The sequence below is a fragment of the Typopeltis vanoorti genome, chromosome 11 (genome assembly GCF_054136105.1).
Source record: "Typopeltis vanoorti isolate ZY-2024b chromosome 11, IOZ_Tvanoo_1.0, whole genome shotgun sequence".
NCBI classification, from domain to species: domain Eukaryota; kingdom Metazoa; phylum Arthropoda; class Arachnida; order Uropygi; family Thelyphonidae; genus Typopeltis; species Typopeltis vanoorti.
In genome coordinates this window covers 5,211,677-5,230,505 of record NC_143559.1, presented here as the reverse complement: position 1 = coordinate 5,230,505, position 18,829 = coordinate 5,211,677, and the positions used below count along the sequence as shown (strand labels likewise).

The 18,829-nt window shown below is 36.2% G+C and overlaps 1 protein-coding gene across 1 annotated transcript in view; it reads right to left on the bottom strand.

The window, feature by feature from the left end:
* Positions 1-18,829, bottom strand: part of Mgat1 (alpha-1,3-mannosyl-glycoprotein 2-beta-N-acetylglucosaminyltransferase) — a 328,989-nt gene that overhangs the window by 144,118 nt on the left and 166,042 nt on the right. The window contains exon 6 of the mRNA XM_090400969.1: positions 6,289-6,427. Within this exon, the coding sequence (XP_090257095.1) occupies positions 6,289-6,427 (139 nt within the window). The remainder of the gene's footprint in view (positions 1-6,288; positions 6,428-18,829) is intronic.

The window sequence follows — 18,829 nt, the reverse complement described above, 5'->3', positions numbered from 1 at the left end:
TAATTGAAGATACTGGTCCCCCGTGATTGTAACCAGTGGTCTTCTTTCACTGCATCTCTGGGATGCTCTTTGTGACTTCTGGAATTGGTTACACAATCTCTGAATCATGGGAAGACACATGCATCTAGCTACTTTGGCCAGCCTCTATTCTTATAATGGCTTGCCACCTGAATGAATTCAGATGGCAAGCCTTCAGACATGAAATGGAAAAGTACTCCTAAATGGCTTTTTTTTTTTTTTTTTTTTTTTTTTTGCTGTGGCTCATTTGGATAGGAGACCTCCACATAGCCTTTAAAGGAATGCGGAGAACCGACCAGGGCTTCTGACCTAATGTCCAATCCTCACCTTCTCGTGGTGCACCCTGTTGGGTATCTACTTTGATACTGAACGAACGAGGATGGGCTGGCAATTTGGGATTTAGCCGACCAAATTGTATTCTTATTGGTTAAACCAAAATAAAAAATGATGGTACAACATGACAAAATTTCATGCCGGCTGGGGTGTCGCCCGGTTAAACAAGGCCCCCGTTGTTTTCGCCAGGGAACCAGGGCGAACAGCGAAAAGTCAGCTACTGGAACAAATCTGAAAACAAACCCCAACTCAACATCACCAGAGTTAAAGATCGGTACTATCAACGTAAGAAGCCTGAATGGCAAAGAAATGGAGCTAGCTGAGGAATTAGATAAGTACCAGATCGACATAATAGGGGTGACTGAAACAAAAAAGACCAAAACTGGTGAGATCTTTCTGAGCAATAAATACAAAATGTTATATTCAGGCAATGACAATCAAGGAAAAGAAGGAGTAGCCATAGTATTCAACACAAAATACGAGGCTAATCTTCTTGAATGGCAGTCAGTCTCAAGTAGAGTAATGTGGGCAAATATGAGAATGGGGAACTGGACAATGAGCCTTATTTGTGACTATGGTCCCACAGAAGGTTCCACTAAGGTAGAAGTGGAGGAATTTTTTGAGGCTTTAGAAAAAGCAACTGACACAATGAAAAAGGAAAAGTTGGTCCTTGTTGGGGATCTAAATAGTAGAGTAGGAAATGATTGTGAGACATACAAAAATATTTTGGGAAAATTTGGAGAAAAGAGCAAAGCTAATAATAATGGCAAATATCTGTTGGATTTCTGCTCAGGACATGGACTGGTTATTACTAACACCATGTTCCAACATAAAAATGTGCACAAATTCACATGGAGAGAAGAGGCTAGGAATAAGAAAAGTCTCATTGACTATGTTATTGTTGATAGTGATGTTTTCTCTCTGGTGCAGGACACCAGAGTGTACAGAGGATTTGAAATTGGAAGTGATCACTATTTAGTCTTGAGCAGGATAAAATTGAATTTCATATTGAAAAGAATAACATGTAAGAAAGTTTTAAAACGAATAAAAGTTGAGCAGCTCTCAGATGTGAACTGTAGACTAAAATACAGAAATATTATTGAAAAGAAAATGAAAGAGTTTGAGAACAGGAATCAAACTTTGGAGATTCAGTGGCAAACTCTGAAGGAAACATTGATTGATTCTGCCAGAGAGGCATGTGGTGAGGTTGTGTGCAAGGATAAAAAAATCAGAACTCCCTGGTGGACACAGGAAGTTAAAGAGGCAGTGAAGGAAAAGAAGAAAGCATATCAAAAGTTCCTGGCAAATAAGTCAGCTTTTACTCTTACAGAATACACAGACAAATGTAAGAAAGCTAAACAGTGTGTAAAACTAGCTAAACAAAAGTCATGGGAGGACTTTGGCAACAATATAGAAAATAAATATCAAGAAGGTGGCAAAATATTCTGGAGGTTGTTGAAGAAGCTTAGGAATGGAGGAAAGAGTGCTGTAAAAGGAATTAGAGATGATAAAGGTGAAATGAAAACAGGAGAAAAAGATATCCTTGAAGTATGGAGTAATTACTTTGAAAAACTGCTAAATGAAACAAGCAGTGATGACAGCACAATGGTAAAAAACACTCAACAGGCATGCAGTCTGGAATATATATCCATACTTGAAGTAGAAAAAGCCATCAAAGGCTTGAAATGTGGAAAGGCAGCAGGAGTAGATGACATTCGACCAGAAATGCTGAAGTATGGTGGTATAAGAGTCTTACAGTGGCTGCACTGCATAGTTCAGAAAGCCTGGACAGAGGGACGAATTCCCGATGATTGGAGTAGAGCTCTCATAGTACCCATATATAAAAAGGGAAATAAAACTGAATGTGAGAATTACAGAGGTATTTCCCTACTGAGTGTTCCTGGCAAGATCTATGCAAGTATACTTGAGAAACGGTTGAGAAGAATTGTGGAAGAAAAGCTTGGTGAAGAACAAGCTGGATTCAGGCCAAATAGAGGCTGTCAGGATCAGATCTTCACTTTACGACAAATAGTCGAGAAAGCATGGGAATATAACAAAGATCTGTATTTAAGTTTTGTCGATTTGGAAAAGGCATATGACAAGGTGCCAAGAGAGAAGCTATTCAATACGCTGCAGTTATATGGTGTCAATGGGGCATTATATCAAGCAATACTTAGTCTTTATTTGAGTTGTGAGTCAGCAGTTAGAATTGAAGGAAGTACAGGAAGATGGTTTAATGTTAAATCTGGTGTGAGACAAGGATGTACATTATCCCCTCTGTTATTCATTATCTATATGGATCACATTATGAAGGAATGTGGTATTAAACCTGATATCAAAATTGGAGATGTTAATGTCAGCTCTTTGCTTTATGCGGATGATGTTATACTTCTAAATAAATCCGCTACAAGTCTGCAAGATTCTCTGACTAAATTGAATAGCTGTTGTAATAGATATGGTATGAAAGTCAGCAATAAAAAGACAAAGACAATGAAAATAGGCAGAATCATTGAAAATGTCAACTGTGTTGTGAATGGAGAACCTGTGGAACAAGTAAAACATTTCAGCTACTTAGGCACAATTCTTACTGAAGATAGTAAACTAAATATAGAAATAGACAACAGAATCAGCAAAGCTGGTATCGTGGGAAGTCAATTGAATAAATTCATATGGAATAAGAAAGAAATTAGTCGGAACACTAAATTAGCTGTATACAAGACTGTGTTCAAACCAATTTTAACTTATGGATCTGAGAGCTGGGTCAGAAGTAAAACACTTGACCAAAGACTAGAGACCGCAGATATGAGAGTCCTGAGAAAGATTAGAGGCGTGAACAGATGGCATCAATGGCAATATCATATTAAAAATGAGGATATTAGGAAAGAACTTGACATTGTCAGCATCCAGGAATGCGTTAGCAGAGCTAATCTCAGATGGTATGGTCACTTAAATAGAATGAGAGAGGAAAGATTAGCAAAACAAGTGTTCTCTGCCAGGTTGGCAGGAAAACGACCCAGAGGAAGACCAAGATATAGGTGGATTGATACGGTACAAAGTGCCTTAGACGATAGAAATATAAGATCTGATAATGTTGGAGTCTTGACAAGTAACAGACTGATTTGGAGGAAAATTGTAGATAGGAAGTTAGTAATGATGTAATTTTTTCATGTAGTACTGTCATATCCTGTACACCCCTTGAGGGTACATGGCAGGAATTTGATGATGATGATGATGACATAATGTATCTGACTTTCAGATGTTCACCCCCCTGCCCCCCCAACATACCCCAAGTTAGTGTGATTTTTCTCTGTTTTTTAAATTTTTTACTAGTCACTCTAGTACATTAGTATTGTGAATGAACTAAGGAATAGATAACCCTGCCAATGGAGATAAAATGCTGTTTGTTTTTAGCTGCTTCACTGTTTTACAATAAGAAGGGTAAAAGATTCATTCCATGCAATGAGAATTATGCACACCACCTAAACACTTTCACAATTTGATAAACATCCATATCACAGTGATACTTGAGCCCACAGTGGTAGTGCCTTTACTCTCCCGTGTGGGTTAGAAAGTAGAAGCATTATCAATCTTTAATCATTTTGTGGGAATCATCTTGAGATGTTAAACAAAGCAAAACTATGAGCTTGCTAGGTAGTACAGGATTACATATTAAGAGGAGTTTGTTGGTTTCAGAATAAGAATCAACCAGTAAACATTAAACACAAAAAGATCCTATATAATCTATAATTTCACCTTCATGGCAATTAAACAAAATAAATGATCTCACACCAACTAAGCTTAATATATACATTTTGCTTCAATAATGAAATATCGTGAGATGGCATAATCAAAAATAAACTAAAAATGGAGGAAAACAAATGGAAAAAAACTTTATTACTGAAGAATTTTAGCTAGTGTCATAGGCATCATCAGAAAAGAATGGAATTAAACAATAACAGACAATTCTAAAAAGCACTACCTGAGTAGCTAATGTAAGATAACTAAATAAGGTGAGTTTCATCCATTTTTAGAATTAATATGATTACACAATCTTGAACCATATGGCAAGCTTTGGCAATTTTATTTTGTTTAGCATCTGAAGATGATTACCACAAAATAACCAGCACACTGCCATGCACTGGCTTTGTGTATAATGAGCAAAGCATATAATGCTTTATATATTTTGCTCCTTTTTATTCTTCTAATTTTTAGATTCCAAAATATTTAAAGCAAAACGAGTTAGCAAAACGAGTGTTCTCTGCCATGTTGGCAGGAAAATGACCCAGAGGAAGACCAAGATATAGGTGGATTGATACGGTCCAAAGTGCCTTATATGATAGAAATATAAGATCTGATAATGTTGGAGTCTTGACAAGTAACAGACTGATTTGGAGGAAAATTGTAGATAGGAAATTAATAATGATGTAAATTTTTCATGTAGTACTATCATATCCTGTACACCCCTTGAGGGTACATAGCAGAAATTTGATGATGATGACGAAATATTTAAAATACTTAATCTTTCAAAATCCAATGTCTAATTTCTTCATCTTCTCATCACTATTAGTTCCATTCATGTTTTTTTCAGCTACTGCATACATATTATCTCTAATGTTCACTTTTTTTTTCTTCTTTTTCATACTTAAATTTTTCTTATTCAAAGTCTTTGGATCAATCATGTTTGGTATATTATGTCACTAACTTCTCAAAAGAACACGCCCAGGAATTCATTTAAATTCTTTTAATACAATTTGTTAAAAAATTCATTTGAATTAGGATTTAGTCTTAGGTTGGAATACATGGAAGGATCCTTAACATATAAGCTTAGCTATTTTCCTTGCTGTTTGAATTTTGAACCTAAATGACAATATTTCAGAAAACATCAAGTACAAATGGCTAATTTGCGATGATATGAAAGTGCTTTCTGTGCTTCTATAGCATTGCTGTTGCCAAAATGTCATGTTTTCTTTGTGAAGTAATCAGCAATGGATAAAATAGCAGTACCAAAAAGAGAAAACATCACTCAAGGTTCAATAGGTATTCTCTGTAAAAATCAATCCAAATGAAGTTTTCTTACCATCACTTCCTTTAAAGATAAGACTAAAGGAGCAATTTATTAAGGCATTAGAAAAGAATGGTGAATGTTTCCTAAGTACCTGTAGAACAAATTTTCAAATGTTTCAGATGGCAAGCTGAAATGAAGTATTTCTGTGAGGCCACATAATTGAATGTTTTGAACAGTTTGAAAGAAAAATACCACAACTTATAAGTATGATTTGGTTTCTGAAATGCAATAGCAAATTTCCTTGAGAACAAGAAAGGTTCTGATTTTAAAAGTATGCTTAAGAAATTTGAAAAATTACTGTAATATGTTGGCTTGGCTGGCCGAGTGGTTAGCATATCCGCTCTCCCGCCAAAAGGCTGCAGGTTTGAATCCCACTATGGGCATGGATTTGTGATCGTCTGTGAAAATACTACTGGTGGTGATGGGCAGTAGATGGCATTGATGTAGTTTGCAGTTCGTTGGTGGATTGAGTGGTAAAGTCAGAGAGGTGTAGAGTAGGTGCCCTCCCTTGATGAGTCTTTGGACTCCCTGGAGGTGTTAAATAATAATAATAATAATATTCCTTCATTTTTATATAAAGATTCTTTAATTTTCTTGTTTTTAATTCATATTAATGAAATGAGTAATGCTTATTTAGACAAAGTGAAAATAAGTAAATTTGAGAAAAATAAACAATCATCTATTACATATTTTCCCACTTAATGAAAAAAACAGTATGTGACCAAAAAAATTGCATTTCATTTGAATTTATTTTAATTAAAATAAAACTTATTGAGTGAGGTTAAAAAATTTGAACCCCATGCAATTTTTGATCTGTAGTATTGCATAATTAAATAAAATTCACCACTAAGATATCATTTCATAATTCTTACCTTCTACAATGATGATGCTGTCAAATTTAAAATCATGAAATGTTTTATTTAAAGCCCAACCATAGTGTCGTGCTATCTTATAGTATCCCTTAAATTTCTTTTCCTTTCCAGACAGAGAAATGTCACTCTGATCAGGTTGCTGAAAAAATAAATCACTATGAGACAGATTGAATTTACATTAACTACAGTAACAGAAATTTTCTAAAAATTGTAAAAAATTGTCAGTAAAAGTTTGCTTTAAAGGAATGAATATTATTATGATGGTGATTGTGATGATGATATATGGTGATTATAATGATATTATGATGATGGGCAGTAGATGCTGTTAGTGTTGATGATGATGGTAGTTTCAGTTCGTTGTAGTTGGTGGAATGAGTGGTAGAGACAGAGTTGAAGAGTAGGTGCCGTCTCTTGATGAGTCTTTGGACTCCCTGGAGGTCACATAATGATAATTATTATTATTATATATGCTCAACTTCCATTACAGTTATAATCAGTGTAAACTCTAATAAGCAGGGTGGTGGTCTTAAAGGAAAACAAGAAACCTGCTTATTACAGGTTTTATTTTTTTCTATATCTGGTTCACACACAAAAGGCCATAAGACCTACAGCACAATAGTGCCATATGTGGGCAAGAGGAAAAGAAGAAAGGAGGAATCTATTTGCATTTTGTTTGAACATCTGAAGGATGTATGCTTTGGGGATGAGTTAAGTTGGTTCAGTGAGTTTCAAGACGGACTGTAAAAGGATGTTGGTTAGCAGTGGCTCTTATTCTAATGATTGTGGGGGAGAGTGGAGAAATAACAGTCATCAATTCAACAGAGCACTGTATATGAAAGTATCTGTAGAAGAGACAGAAGGCAGAAATTGAACATTTGTGAGAGAGGGATTATTAATTAGCCAGACTGCACTCTTTTGGACAGAATTGAGCAATCTTAAAGAGGATTTTGGTGCACCATCCCAAACACAAGAGCAATACTCCATGGTTAGGCAGATTTGGGATTTGTATAGTTAGTAGCTGTGAATGTGGTGTCTTGTGCAAAAAAGTACGCTAAGTTTTTTAGTTGTCACAGAAGCTAGAGTTGAAATGATTTAAACTTTATTTCCACGATCTTTTGCATAATTGATGACTTTTAACTTGAATTTCGAATAATATGACAAATTTTTTTTTATTTTCGGACATTTTTATGGGCTAGTGCTAAAAATATTGTTAATTGTAAAGACTTTCGAGTCGCTAATCATATAAGCGCTGTTGCACTGAACTGGCTGCTGCCATCCCTCCACTTTACTCATATATGAACACAAGCAGTTGCCAGTTAACAAGAAACCCATTAAATCAGCTTCTCATCCTCTGCTTTCACATTTCCTATATCTCTACATCTAACCAATCTGCTATCTAATCCCATCTTCTGCAGCTTATACATCAATACATCAATCTGTGGTAATCTATCAAATGCCTTTGCAAAGTCCAAGAAAGTCACTGAACATGGTGGATCTTGAGGATTCTAATACTTGAGTACTACAACGTCTGTCAAATGAAAACGAGGAATGGAGTGTACTGTCATCTCATGACCTGTCCATATCAAAGCTATGGACAGGATTGGAAGTCTGTGAAAGCAGGCAATTTATATATAAGAGAAAGAGAGGGGGTAAAAGAACAGAATTCTGGGATATTTCTGAATTGATGGAAAAGTCTGAGAAGAGAAAATTTGACATGTAGTGAGCAACCAATGAGTAAGTTGGCAATCCAGTTGCAGAGTGTGGAAGACAGTGTTAAGTAGTCCCTGTTCCAAACCCAATGAAATGCCTTTGAAATGTTGAGAGCAAGCACATGATATACAACTGTAGATATACAGACCAGCCTTTAACTGGAAACTTCTGTTCTTGAATAATGCTTGTGGAGAGGTATTATTTTGCCTTCTTTCCACTCCATAGGAACCTTCCCCATTGCAAGACTTTCATTAAAAAAAAACAAGGTCCAGGGCATGGCTAACACTTTTGCACATTCTTTAAAAATACGTGGTGATATGTTTTCCATTCCCACAGACTTATTAACATCTACCCAAGCAGCACTTGATCCACCTCTGATTCTTTCACCTTTAATTCTCCAAATCCTTGCCTCCCTTCTACATACTGCACAGCATCATTCACACTACTATGATATACACTAACGAAGCGTTTGTTAAATAATTCCACTATATCATTTGCTATGGTTTACTCTGCTACCATAACTATCCACCAGCAGCATCTGCCATAATTATTTTTCCTCTTGCTTGCACATAGCAGAAAAATTCCCTTGGATTAGCTTTGACTTGACTGGTCAATCTCCTCTCATATTCTACTTTTTCATTTTTAACCATGCTTGTCACTTGTCTGGACTGCAGATTATATTCTTCATGTTTGTTCACTACAAACCGTCTTGTAATTCCTCCATAACAGCCTCTTTTGTAACACTGCTTGCTTGATTTCACTGTTCATCCTATGCTTTTATTCACTTAACTCTTGGTATGCAGTTATGTATTGCTTATGTTAGATACTGCCTTAATTCCCATGCGCCATCAACATCTTTTCTGCACACCTTATCAACCCAATATACCGATGCTAGTTGACTATAGAGCTTCTCATAATCACCCACCTTATAGTTCCACATACAGACATTCTTGATAACTTTTTCCTATCTGACTATCTTCCAAACCAATATCTCCTGATCATTTTCACCAACAGGTGACAGCGTTGAAACCTCATTCACAACCACAACGTGTGAAGACATCACCAAATCTAACACCAATAAACCTCGTGTTGCTCCATTAACACGCAGCTTTAGATAGCTATCCTGCAGAAATTCAACAATTTCACTCTCCTTGTAACCATATGCTATCTCTTCATTTTCAAGTAAAAGGATCATTTTCCTTTTACTTGCCCAGCTAATTTGTCTAAACATTATACAATCAGTACTCTCCACATTCCCTGGCCTATAACAGCATCCTATTAGATTCTATTCTATTGATCTCAACTTCACACCAAATAGCTTGAAAATCTTCACACATACTACTATTTTCAACTTCCACTCTTGAAGGACACAATTCCTTGACTATCATTAACAATACTTCCCCACCCCTCCTCTTCGCCTTCCTATCCTTTTGGAAAATTCCATATCCTACCATTTCAAGTTGTGACAATATATCATTCTCAGACAGCCAAGTTTTACTTATGCCAATTATCTTTGAGCATACTGATTCGATCAAACCTCTAAACTCAGTCCCTTTATTTCTGATACTCCTTACATTAGTATACAAGCATAACAATTCTTCACTCTTTGAGGTCATCCCATCAACACAATCATTGTGTACTTTCTCTGCTATAGTATACTTCTTTGTTCTGACCATCCCCGTTTCTCTGATTTTCATTCATATTTTTATCAACCCCAAAATTTTGAACTGCATCACTCTGCCCTCCTATAATCACTTCCTCACCTTTATATCCATCCTCTTCCTGTTTTTCCACAACCTGCTTCTCAAGCTCTCTGTAAATCTTAGCAGTATCTAATTTTGCATGAACTCTGTTGTACTCTTAGTAAGCAAACAATTACTCAAATGACCAACATCAAAACCATTCAAATGCATTTAATCAGCTTTGAACCACACTAACTTCCCTTCGAATTCATTTCACATATTCACAAATTTAACACTCTCTGCCTCTCACTACTGTCATATCAGGTTCTGATTCTAATTCTGATGTCTGTTCCTTCCTTCGGTGCAAAGCATCTGATATTCATTTTATTGTATCAACTGGAAAACATGTCTCATTGCACCTGATTTTTTACCACACCTTTAATGATTGAATCATCACATAAAGCAATACTCTATCTTCTTTAGATACTTCATTCTTCCAATTAACCTCCTTGTTATTTACATCAATTATTCTCTTCTTTAAACATTCCATTTCCCCCTCCATACATTTAACCTGACTCTTCATTTTCATTAACTCTTTCATTCACTAAGCTCTTCCACATTACTTTTATTATTATTGTCACAAGCACTTCTATCCATTTTCTGATTATTCCTGGTTTTTATTGTCCATTCTCCTTTTTTGGAATGCCCTAACCTTTCATTGCATTTCTCACAAACTATAACATGTCCCTTTTTACCATTTAATCTAACACTCAAAAAAACTTTAATATTTTTGGGTGCATAGATGAAACAATTATCACATCGTATCCACTGCAAAAAATACAGGGAAAAAACTCAAACTCCGAGTTCAGACCATCTGTGTTGCTGGTGTAGACTTCTTTATTGTCCCTAACACCATTTTTGTAATTAACTAGCACTTCCATGTTAATCAAAATAACCAAAGCGAACACTTTTAGTACCACAGTATCACAGTACAATGATTATATCCAGTCTGACTATCACACAAAAGCACTATTATATAAATCTATGCAATATAATTAAGAAAAGAAAAAAACTTTTTTGTAATGCTGTTCAAATACACTGCTACTTCTTCTCACGACACTCATTTAGTTTTAGGGCATTATAAATGTATTTTAGAGATAAATATATGCAGAAATTTTGCAAATACCTTGTTTGGATGTTAGGATGTCTTCATTCTCCATACTTCTGCTGTTAGGCCGATAAAAGGGGGGGTAGGAAACATGGGGGGTTGAGGCAAGGTGGGAAGATTCAATTAGAAAACCCGTTTTTTTAAAAAAATAATATATATATATATATATATTATTATATTTAAGGGTGCTTCTTTGGGAAAAGGGCTGGGGGAGAGCATTAACAGGTTGCAATTAACTTGGTGTATCTGCCTTAGAAGAACTTTTGCTAATTACTAATTACTATTACTTAGAATAAGCCATCATGATATAAATTAGAGAAATATCACAACGTAAAGGCTTTGGAATGCTGCTCGCACAAATGTTTGTGCATAAAGTGACTTAAGGACAAGGCAAATGTTTGCCCAAAATAAAAAGATGATATATATGCACAGTCTGATAAAATTCGTTGAGGAAAAAAATATGGACAAGTTGAAAGAACCGAGCATGTTTGAAGAACTTTCTCAAAGTTCTCTATCATTCAAAATGTGTAAATTATAAGGGATCAGAAATCTTCTCTCCAGAGTGGTATCCCAAAGATACCAGTCCAGCCAGAGTTCAGACTTCACTTTGGAATAAATACTCATATGTTCATGTCACTTAAACAGAATTCCTATCAAAAATTGAAAAAGTGGTAGGAGTCATGGGAAGAATCAGGCTCATTCTATGAGATAGGTCAACTTATCACAAGATCTTATGTTCGAGGTTTAATGGAGTGGAAAAGCACTGAGAAAGGATTAAAAATACTATTGAATTCTTCGAATATTTCATTTCACTCAAAAAGAAATCTTCACATAGTATAAACACACACAAAGGTAAGAAAGCTAAGTGAAGCATATGGACAAAAGATTAGTACTAACTAGGTGCAGCACATTCTATAGGCACCTGTTGGCAGCCTTGGATATAAACTGGGATCTTGAACTATTAGTTTTTCCTGTATTTTGGGAAGTACCATGCAACCATATTTAATCAGGTTAGGCCCATTTTCTAAGAGCAGTTGAAGATTCTAAACAAGTTTTTCTCTTCTAAATTTGCTGTAATGAAGCATGGTGATTTTCTTCAAATTGATTCTGAGTTGTACCAAAGTATGGTCTGCTAAGCATGATCAACCTGCTTAGTCATGATTACACAGTCTAACCATACTGTTACAACTTGAACAGCACATAAACCTTTAATCTATTATCCTTTCTTTTAGGAATAATTTCTATTAGTAAATCATTTACAGCTTTCAGCACATACCACATGTATGTGCTGAAATCACATACGTGTGGTATGTGGTTTCAGACGGCTGTTATACATGTTAAACCACATGTATAACAGCAGCACTCAATATTCAAAATGTTTCCCTTTTGCCTTCATGCACACCTGAAGTCTGTGAGGCCACATATCAATGGCAGCATGAACAACATCCAACAGAAACATGCCACTGCTTGCTCCAAATCCACCTTCATGCTGGGAATGCTAGGAAATGTTTCTTGCAGGCTAATCTCTCTAGCTCTGACTATAATTTAAAGTCCAATGGATTAATATTGTGACTTCCAGACGCCCCATCAGATGCTTTGATTGATTGATTTGGGGTTTTCTGCTACAAGAACAGCAAAGGTCAGACTGTGTCAGGACATGGGTTACAGCAGTAAACAGGTTGTTGGTAGGTAAGTAATGAGGAGATAAAATAGTGAATAGTATAAAATATATGTACAAAGGTATTAGAACACAAATGATTAAATAAAATGTACGTACAAAGTTTAGTATTTAAAAATGCAGCATCTACATGTCCTTAATCACGTCTTTGAATACATCAATATACAAATCAATATACAAATCCATAATCACGTCTTTGAATACATTAATGTTTTTAAAAAATCAAATTGTCATGCAATTTGTCTGAGTCTGATAACATCTGGCTGAGTGTATAGAGCTTGGCCAGATAAGTAAAAATGTAATTTCTCTCTCAAGTGAAGAACTTGCACCACCAGAATATGATTAATGGTAAGACGGGGGTTGCATTTCTCACACATAGGTGGGTCATCAGCTCTCAGTAAATAAGAATGCGTGAAATGACTGTGGCCTATATGGAGACTAGCAAGAACAACTTCCACTCTTCTGTTCCTACACTGACTAGACTGCCAGTGCTTAATTTCGGGCTTATACTCATGTAATTTGTTTGTCAGTGCTTCCTGCCATGAGTATTACCATTGTGTAATTAACTTTGATTTTATAACACATGTAGTCAGCATAAGGGACCGCTGAACAGTAGGTCAAGAAAATGAGTTGATCTAGCCACTGCATCTGTGATGTTATTTCCCTTAATTTTGATGTAGCTGGGAATCCAACACAATCGAACATTAAAAGTAAGGGTCTTTATTTTGTGCAAGAGTTGAAGCACTTCAAGCATTCAATGTGGATTATACAACGGAGAGGAGATAGACTGTAAAGAACTCAAAGAGGCTGTATAAATTATACACTTCTGGTGGGAGTTTCCTTTAATATGCATAAGTGTGAGCTGAATGGCATGCAACTCTGCTGCATAGTTACTGCAATCAAGTGGGATCTAGTTAGAGAACACAGCAGCACAACCAACAGAGATCTCTGATCTTGAACCATCAGTACAGATGGGCAAAAAATCAGAGTGAGCTGCTCTGTGTGCATTGAACAATTGAAGGTAGATGAAAGCTTATGAGACTTCTGTAGTTGACAAAGTGAGAGGTTCCAGGATAGGGTGCAAGTTTTCCACGGAGGAATGCTGATTTTCTTGGCAAGGTAATGTTGTCAGTACTCATGCCAGCAGCTTCCATAGCCTCTTTAATGCACATACCAAAAGGATGGATAGCAATCTGGAATGTGTGATAAAGAACCTCCCAATATAGAGAAAAGAGACTAGCCAATGTAGGGTGATCTGGAAAGGATCTGTTTTGAAGTGAACAGGCCAGATCATATCCATCCACAAAAAAAGAGATGTCATATCCTGCACTAACTACAGACCTATCATCCTTCTAAGCCACTGCTATAAAATATTCATCGGGATTCTTCAAAACAGAGTTAAACATTCCTATGAAAAATAGATGGAAGAAGAGCAAATGGATTTTGAAATAGGAGAAGCACAATAGATGCAATTTTCATAATAAATAGATTAGCAGATCTTATGAGAGACAAAAAATAAAAAAACTCTACTGTTGTTTTAATCGACTTCAAACAAGCTTTTGACTCAATAAACAGAAGCAAACTCATTAAAATTCTAGAAAACAGAGAGTTTGACAAATACCTATTAAATTGTATCAAGAATTACTATTCAGAAACACAAGCAATAATGAAGTACAAAAACAGAAACAGATCAAATAGCAATTAAAAAGAGTTATGCAAGGCTGCCCATCATCACCATATTTATTCAACCTGTACCTAAAAGAAGTAGTAAACGAAAGACTACAGATGTATGGAGGCATAACTGTAAATGCAAGAAATATAGCATACTTTAGATGTGTTATATTTCTTGCATTTTGACCAAGATATCCTGACCAAGCTGCATCAAACAAGTAACAAATATGATATGAAAATCAGTTTTAGTAAAACAAAACTAATGGTCATAGGAAGAAAAACGGAAGCAATCCAAATGAAAATAGGAAACAATAATAGAGAACAAGTAAAGTAATTCAATTACCCAGGATCAATGATCACATCACTGAAGATCTAGACTTTTTCGAAACCATAAAACACAGAATCAATAATGGATGGATAACAATGGGAAGACTACAAAAAATATGGAACAATATAAAAGATTAAGCAAAGAGCTCTCAGATTAAAGAAATATAAAACAATGATAATTCTTACAGTACTCTATGGCTCAGAATGCTGGATCTTAAGAAAAAAAGAAAAATGGATAAACTTAATGCTTTTGAAATGCTTAAGATAAACAAACTGGACAAAAAGAAAAATAAATGAAAAAAAAAGACAGAGAAGAACTTAACTTTAAAGAAAAAAATAATTACAGTACTAAAAAAGAGCCAACTAAGCTGGTTTGGACATTTCAAGAATGAACCCAGAAAGGCTACCAAACATATTATTAAATAGTAGAATTGAAGGACAGCCTAGCAGAAGAAGACCAAGAAAGAAATGGATTGACAACATTAAAGAAAGCACCCACTTAAATTACATAATAGAACTTCATTCAGACAGAAACAAAAAGGTTCGTCTTTCTGCAGAAAGTGCTTGATATCATCAAAATTTTGGCAAAACTCATGGCAACTGTAAAAATTTTCTTATTGTTTTAGACTTCATAGATTTGTCTGGTTTCAGCGAGGTTGAAGACTTGCTGTTTATCTCCTGTTTACTGGGTTTATCTCCTCCATCTCTTCCTCTGGGAAAATATCCAATACATCATATGTGTCAAAATCATTGGGTAAGTTCAAGTTGCTTTCAAGGAATAATGAAGTATCCATTTGTTCTGTGGACAGGACCTGGCAGTTTATCTTTAAGTGATAACCTTGATAATTTTTTTTCACAAGTGGGTTCTCATCGAATGGAACCATTTTCAGAGAGGGGCCACACATCGTCATTGATGCGCTAAACAGAGAAAGTCACAATAGTAAAGTTCAAATATGGGGAAATTATCAAATGGTAGAAAAGACATGCGAATTTGAGTTGCTGCTGACATTTTTTTTTTTTTTTTACTTTTACCTTCTCAGCATAAGAGGATCTCATAGAAGGTGTAGTGGTGGCTAATTTTCTTCTGAGTAGGCTGGGTTTTTTTCCCCTGACAGTTTACACATTTAGCTTTCTTGGCAGAGCAAGATTGGTTATGATGCTCATTACTACCACATTGGGCATAGGTGGTAGAGCCACAACAGGTAGTTTAAGGATGTCCATATTTGTGGCATTTAAAGCATCTTAGTGCATTAGGGATGTACAGTCGAACAGGACAATTGAGATACCCTGCTTTAACTGATGTTGGAGGTTTAGGAGTATCAAATGTAAGGATGATGTTTGTTTGGAACCAAGTGACCATCCTTGCAGATTATGATACATCTCATCCTGTCACACCCTGATTTTCAGCTCAGAACATCTATCCTCAATTAAGGGGCATCTAAAAGATCTCACTCTGAGATCACTCCTCTACAGGAATGGAGTGTTTTATGGGGTATAGCTGTTATAGGTATTCCATCCATTGATGCTGTCCGAGCAGTTTTTGTAAATATTGTTGACATGTTTCTACGAGGACATCGCCAGACATTTTCTTTACTCTTTCTTACCTTCTCAGCATTATTTTATGGATATGTATAATGCTATGCACCAGTTGCTTTTTTTATGCCTTGATGGTGAATAGGGACCAACCATCATAGGATACTCTCTCTCTCTCTCTATTAGAGGCACAGACTCAGGACCAATAATCAAGTTTTGATCTAATCAGTGCCTGGTATAATCAAAGTAAGAACATCTGTTTTCTTTACTGTTTTGTGAGAACATGACAGCTGTTCTATACTCTTCGGAATGAAGAAGGGTGGCATTTTCCCTATTGGCTTTTCACCTGTAGCATGGATTATTAGAAAAAAACGGGGCATTTATACTGGTATTACATCTTTTGATTCTTGCTTCTGTTGTCAAAAGGTGTATCAATATTTAGTTGGAGATTTATTAGGGTCCCTGAAATGGCTGAGGATGAAGGATTCATGCTCAAGTGCCAGCCAATTAGATATGTACTCAGGCATATTTGCCTCCAACAACTGCTGTGTGGTCCTTGCATCATGGGCAGGGTCTGAGTCCTGTTGGAATGTTCTGCCTACTGTGAAACAAGTTGTTTAGGGGCTGTACCACAGGTTCCAGCATGGTGTATTGATACAATTTGGCAAAGGTTTTGATCCCTTTCTCGCAGAAATGCAACTTGGGTATTCTCTGTTACGTCACCCCTGCCACCAAACTATCATTGGCATGGGGTGATGACCTCTCTGATCTTGGGTGCTATGGCATGTGCTGTGCAACCATCCTGGGCATATACCTGATCATTTTGGTGGTTAAATGAGTCCTCAATTGTGAAATCTTTTCATCTGTGAACAATAGACACAGAGATATTGTTCAAGTATCTCCATAAGTGCCTTTCATTTAATTATCCTCTGCCACATAAGTTGTGGTGTTAGAAAGTGTCCAGCAGAATTACGATATCAAAACCTTACTTTAACCATGGTATCACTTTTGGGTCTGGCTCCCACTGATGAGACCTCGATAAAGGTCGAAACCAGTCTGGGTAGTGGCCTTTTCCACAAAGCATTATACATGTCCATAGGGATATGTATAATGCTATGCTCCAGTTGCTATTTTTATGTTTTGATGGTGGATAGGGACCAACCATTGTAGGGTATTCTCTCTCTCTAGCAGAGGCACAGACTTAGAACCAATAATCAAGTTTTGATCTAATCAGTGCCTAGTATAATCAAAACAAGAACACCTGTCAGAATCCCAAGATAGTGTGTAAAGGATATTTATTGCTTCATGGCATTTATCTTGCAAATGAAGTATGTGATGGAAGAAACTGCATTTGGTGACTCTATAATAACACATGACATAGATGAGTGCGTTATAACACTGAGTATTCTTGGAGCAAAAATTAAGAATATAAAAGAAGCAATTTTAAAACAGAAAAGAAAAGTAAACAAAATCGTAACTGTAGAAGGTACTAACGACTTAACAGGTGATAAGATCAGTATAAGAGAGGACATGAAACGGTTGTTGGAAGAGGCGAGAGTGAAGAGTGAGAGGGAAAATCGTCAGTATTTTATCTCACTATGATAAAAATGAATTAAGAAGCAGGGCGATGATGGCAAACAATTCGATGTGTAGGCTGTGTAGAAGGAATGGATGTGTGGAGTGAGTTTGAGGGAAGTTTGGATTTATACAAGAGGGACGGCCTGCACGTGAATGCACTGGTATTAGGAGTCTAGAAAAACTAATAACTGGTATGAGACCTAACACAGAGAGTCAAGGAAACTAAATTATAAAGGGAGGAATGGTGTGAATGTGAGTGTAAGAATGACAATGTTATATAACTGTGTTAATGATGGGAATGAGGTTTGTCATAGAAGTGTTGATGAGGAGAGAATGATTTCAGGTTAGTGTTCGTCCACTTCAGAACCATCAAACATGTGCAAAGATGTCTACATGTATATAGCATTAAAGAAGAATAGAGATCTGCAAGTTGTCCAACTGTGTCAGGCAGGCTGCAGACAAGACAATACAATAGAACAAACAGGTAGATTATTATGTTTATACACGAATGCTAGGAGTATCAGAAACAAAGGGATAGAGTTTGTTGCTTTAGTCAATATGTTGCGACCCTAGATTGTAGGTATTAGTGAGATCTGGCTATCAGACCTACTAACGGGTATCGAGTGTCAAGGGTACAGTATATGCCGGCAAAGGTTGGTCGATTGGTCAAATAATAATAATAATAATATATTTAGGCAGAACAGACAGGATAGGAGAGGAGGGGCATGCTGCTAATGATATCGGATGACTTGAATCCAGTTAGAGTTGAGATCTATGACTGTAGTACTACTACTAAAAATATTTCATGTGGCAGTGAGTTTGAAGCTATCTGGTGTGAGGTGGAATCTAAAAAGATCAATTACTTAGTGGGGTGTTGTTAGACATGATGGATCAGTTGTTAGTGATGAAGAAATGCATCACCAAATAGCAAAGATGAGTGAGAAAAGAGTAATCATAATGGGAGACTTTAATTATCCAAATATTGATTGGGTAGCAGTAGAATCTCGTGAAAAGAATGGAAATGCATTCATTGAGCTGTTGCAGGCCAACTTCCTCAAGCAGCATGTGACAGAAGGAACTCGAGGGCAAAGAGCATTAGATATTTGATTATAGTGTCAGAGAGCATTTCAGTTAAAGACGTAACTATTCTGCCTCTGGTTGGTGACAGTGTTCATGAGGTACTCACTTGGGAAG